This window comes from Poecilia latipinna, unplaced genomic scaffold (genome assembly GCF_001443285.1).
Source record: "Poecilia latipinna isolate Pla-1442-1.1 unplaced genomic scaffold, P_latipinna-1.0 Scaffold1819, whole genome shotgun sequence".
NCBI classification, from domain to species: Eukaryota; Metazoa; Chordata; class Actinopteri; order Cyprinodontiformes; family Poeciliidae; genus Poecilia; species Poecilia latipinna.
Window position 1 is genome coordinate 106,013 of NW_015114435.1, and position 4,315 is coordinate 110,327.

General features: G+C 48.0%; 1 protein-coding gene across 2 annotated transcripts in view; it reads right to left on the reverse strand.

The window, feature by feature from the left end:
- Positions 1-126: 126 nt before the first annotated feature.
- Positions 127-4,315, reverse strand: part of pltp (phospholipid transfer protein) — a 10,625-nt gene continuing 6,436 nt past the window's right edge. For both annotated transcript variants that reach the window (XM_015014478.1, XM_015014479.1), the window contains exons 3-14: positions 3,667-3,766; positions 3,458-3,586; positions 3,139-3,294; positions 2,956-3,019; positions 2,656-2,811; positions 2,410-2,586; positions 1,741-1,800; positions 1,496-1,660; positions 1,276-1,343; positions 660-702; positions 515-578; positions 127-431 (exon numbers count right to left, since the gene is read on the reverse strand). In XM_015014478.1, coding sequence (XP_014869964.1) covers positions 274-431; positions 515-578; positions 660-702; positions 1,276-1,343; positions 1,496-1,660; positions 1,741-1,800; positions 2,410-2,586; positions 2,656-2,811; positions 2,956-3,019; positions 3,139-3,294; positions 3,458-3,586; positions 3,667-3,766 — 1,340 coding nt within the window. In that variant the 3' untranslated portion in view covers positions 127-273. The remainder of the gene's footprint in view (positions 432-514; positions 579-659; positions 703-1,275; positions 1,344-1,495; positions 1,661-1,740; positions 1,801-2,409; positions 2,587-2,655; positions 2,812-2,955; positions 3,020-3,138; positions 3,295-3,457; positions 3,587-3,666; positions 3,767-4,315) is intronic.

The following is a 4,315-nucleotide window of genomic DNA, read 5'->3' on the forward strand; positions in this document are numbered from 1 at the left end:
TTTTCAAAGATGTTCAGTTGTGTAATTGCATCCGTTTGCAGCCATCCTCTTGTGCAAGTGTAAACATTGAGTTGGGGGGCGTGGCCAGCAGCAGCTTATTTGCATTTAAAGAGACAGAGGCCCTAAAACAGCTCAATATGAAAGAGGTTTAATTTCTAGAGCTGACCAGAATAAAATCTGATTGATTTTGTGCAAAAAATGTAATGAACATGTTTTGTATAGATCACAGACCGGTCCTAACCTGTTAAAGGAAGCGTCACCTTTAAAGATTCATCAGTTCCAGAGAAGCTGGATGTTTGTAAAGCATAAAAACAAATGGATGTAAAACTCTGCAAACATCAGAGGTGAACACACATTGTGATACTCCACCACCTCCTCGACGAAATCCATCCCATCAGCCAGCGGAATCCGGACTCCCCTCTTGGTCCAGTCTAGACTCAGAACCAGAACAGAACCACTCAGAGCAGCGCTGGAACTCAGAAGTTCTGGTTGCAGAGAAGAAGTGGGTTCTTACTGTTGATGAGAGGAACCACAGACATCTGCAGCATGGTCTTCAGAGGAGCCTGCAGAGGAATCAGCTGCAGGCAGACAGATGGTCAGAACCGGTTCTGATGGGTCCATCAGGAAGCATTGAAACCAGGAAGTAAAGACACACTTACAGCCAGAGACTCCAGAGCTGACTGGTTGGAGAAGATCTTAAACCTGGAAGACAACAAAGATGTCTCTAATGGCTCCAGAAACGAGGAATTGGAGCAAAATATGACTATAGACCAAGATCTGGTTTCAGAATTAAGGCTGCGTCGTTCACACCAGGCCTGTTGAGTCCACTTTAATCCGACTCCATTTCATCTGCCTAGATACTCCGGTTTGGTTGGCGAGGTGTGAATGCTAATTGACCTCTGGTCCTCCAAACCTTGGGCTGGGTTCGGTTGAAGTGAACGCCAAGCGGACCAGAGACCGCTCCAAAAGCAGGAAATGAACTACAGCGCAGGGCATTCTGGGTAAATCCAACCAAAGCTAACACATTAGCCTAGCGCTAGCAGCAGAAATGGCTCCTGGTCTTCAGCCTAAAGAGAAATCCTCCAGCCGCTAAAATCTGACGCCTCCATCTTGTTTCCATCTGGTGAAGAAGGAAGTTGCTCTCAGTGTCTTCAGAGGTTTTTGTGCCGTTTCCTTCAGTGGTTCTTGGTGCAGTTTGAGTCCAGAACCAGGAAGGTTTTGCGGTTTAAGTCTAGATCTAGGATTGTGTTAAAGGGATAAAAGTGACACCTTTACCTGCGTAGATCAGCACGCACAGCCAGACGTTTTCCTCTCATGGAGACTTTTGCATTAAACTTAGCTTCCTGCAGAAAGAGAAAATAGCTGTCTTTGAACTAGTACCATTTAAATTATTGTTCAGCCCGGTCCAGTAAACTGGGAGTTCTACTGGGCTGCAACCAGTCAGACTCAGGGATCCAACAATATTAGACCGAATGTAGTTGTGTGTGTTTGGTACCATGGTCATACTGCTGAGCTGGACCGGAGGTTGGCCTGGAGGCAGAACCATCACCTTGACGATGGCTGTCATGACAACGGTGGCCCCGGACGTTTTGATGGAGGTTTTTGGGGGCGAGTTGACAGCAAGCTGCAGCGACAGTGGTGCATCCACCAGAGCTGGGTTCTGACGGAACAACATCAAGAACATCAGGAACTACTGAGGTCTACAACGACTGGTTCTGATTGAGTTCTGGTTCTGCTGACCATCATCATGATGGTTCCAAAGTACGTCGTCCTCAGCAACACCTCCAGATCTTTGGGCATCTGAAGGAAAAACAGGCACAAGTTCAGACTGGGTATCTTTGAATGTTGATTGACTGTTTGGCTGGTTGCTTAGTGATTGATTGGTGGTTGGATAGTTGACTGATTGATTGGCAGGTTGGTTGTTTTATTGATTGGTTGGTTGATTGATTGAGTTAAAGAAAAAAACTGGACCTAAAATGAATCTAAAATGGTCACAGAAGCAAGAAGAGAAGACATGTCTGTTCTGTGTTTCTCTAATTGTTCTCTCATGACCTTTAAACTGAGTGTGCAGGGACCTCCACTGAAGATGACCAACCACAGCTCCTCTCAGAGGTCACTTTGAGGTCATTCTAGCTTAGCTCTGGGCTCATATTGAGGAGGTTGGAGCTAAAAGACCCGAGGATCAGAAATGTTTCATTTGTCCTTCAGGTGAATTGTGGATGTTGGTTCCTAAAATATTAAAGTTCTTCATTAGGAGGAAGGTTTTTTTTATTTTTGTGAAGAGTAACTCTCTGAATTCAGATTTGAATCTGTTCGGCCGTAAAGAACTTTAATTTCTATCTCTGAGTCTTAGTGGCGTCTTGAGGTTCTGGGTGAGTCGGGTCCAGTGACCCGTCTGTTCTGGTTCACCTTCTCGTTGACGATGTGCATTTGGAAGATCCCAGCAGAGTAGTAGGCGAACATCCCGCTGTCGAAGAAGAACTCAGACAGAGCGAGGTAGACCATGCGGTCGTACTCCCTGATGACCGGCTCCACCGCGTAGTTCACCAGCGGCTGGTTCTGGTTGGACAGGTCAAAGAACATCCCCTGGAAAACAGATGCGCCATTGGTACCAGCTCTGACCCGGTTCTGTCACAACATGGCGACGAGTCCTACCCTGAAGTTCATGTCGAGGCTCCGCGACGTCACCACAGGATCGCTGATCAGAGAGTAGTCGATCCCGATGTAGTTATCCACTTCGCTCCGCACCGGGATCGTCTCCAACATGGCGTTCACGTGAACCAGAGCAGCGTGGTTCAGCGCCGGGCAGATCTGCCGTGAAAACGCACGAGTTCAGAACCAGAAGACTAGGTCCGGGCCAAAGCCAGATCCTGGTCTGAACACCCAACATAACCCAAGCCAGGATCCGGTTCTGGCTCTGATCAGAACTGGGACCGGATCAGAGAGTGGACCCACCCGTTGGTTGAGGAAGAATCGCATCCCGGTGGTCAGAAATCGGGCCAGGAAGTCATAAACTTTCCTGAAAACAGAAGTTCCTGGTTAGGTCACGTGCCAGCCTGACAGCTATTTCCTGTTATTGATCAGTGATTGGCTGATCGGTTCTGGAGTTGAGTATGCTGGCCTCTGATAGGGTTGTACCCGAGCGTCCCGCTGAACTCTGCCCTCATTTTCTTGATCTTTGCGTCACAGCTGATGTTGTTGATCTTCAGCCGCCCTCCATCGTCTCGGATCAGGTTCACGGCCGTGTTGATGTTCACGCCGTCGGCAGATGCGTTGATGTTCCCCGTGTCGTAGCTGGAAAACAACCAGCCCGCCATGTTTTCACTGTTTTCCAACCATTTCAACTTAAAAAAAACAAAGTTCAAGTAATTGATAAAATCAGTTATCTCCCAGCCCTAACTGTTGGATTTCACATCAGAAGTGAATTTGATCAGTAGAGTTAGAAGCATCATCTCACAAGAACCAGTAGAGGATCCGGCGCTGGAAGCTCAGAGCGATGGACGAGTTCTGAACGTCGAACAGCAGACCGACGTCTGGGAGGAACTGCAGGTCCGCATGGCTCAGGTTCAGTTCTGTGATCTTCACGCTGAGAGAGAGGAAGACATAATGAATCGGATCATAAGCAGCGCCTCGGTCCGGCCGGACAGAACCGGCAGCAGAACTCACTCTGTGATGGTGTACTGGAACCGGCCCTCAGTCCCCTTCATCTCCGGCATGCTGATGTTACTGAGCTCCTCTTCCACAAACCTCTGAGTTTCAAGCTTTACTGGGAAGACACAAAACACACACACACGTTTGCATGGCTATCTTTGTGAGGACTTTCCATTGACTTCCATTCATTTCTACAGCCTAACACTAACTCAATTCACACCTTAGTCCTAAATCTGACCTTTGACCCAAACCCAGCGTTTCCCTTGTGGGGTCCAGGCTTCGGTCCCACAAGGAGCAGTGGGTCCCCACAACGTAGTGTCAGGAAAATGGTCCCCACAAGGTTTTACACACACACACTAATAATATAATAGTAAAATAAGGAACAATAATTCCTTATCTCTGACACAAGTTCCACTGGCAGGTTATTTCACTTCTAACAATATTTTCCATGTTATAAGTCAGAGGTTCCCAAACTGTGGGGCTCGCCCCCTAAGGGTGGCGCCGTGCCATTCCCGGGGGGCGGGATGGATGAAAGAAAAAGAACAAAACAAAAAAACAACGATGAACGCTGTGTGTCCCGGGTGTGTGTGTGTGTGTGGGGGGGGGGGGGGGAGGATGACAAAAAGAGAGGGCCAATAAGAGGTTCCCACCCCCTTGCTACAAA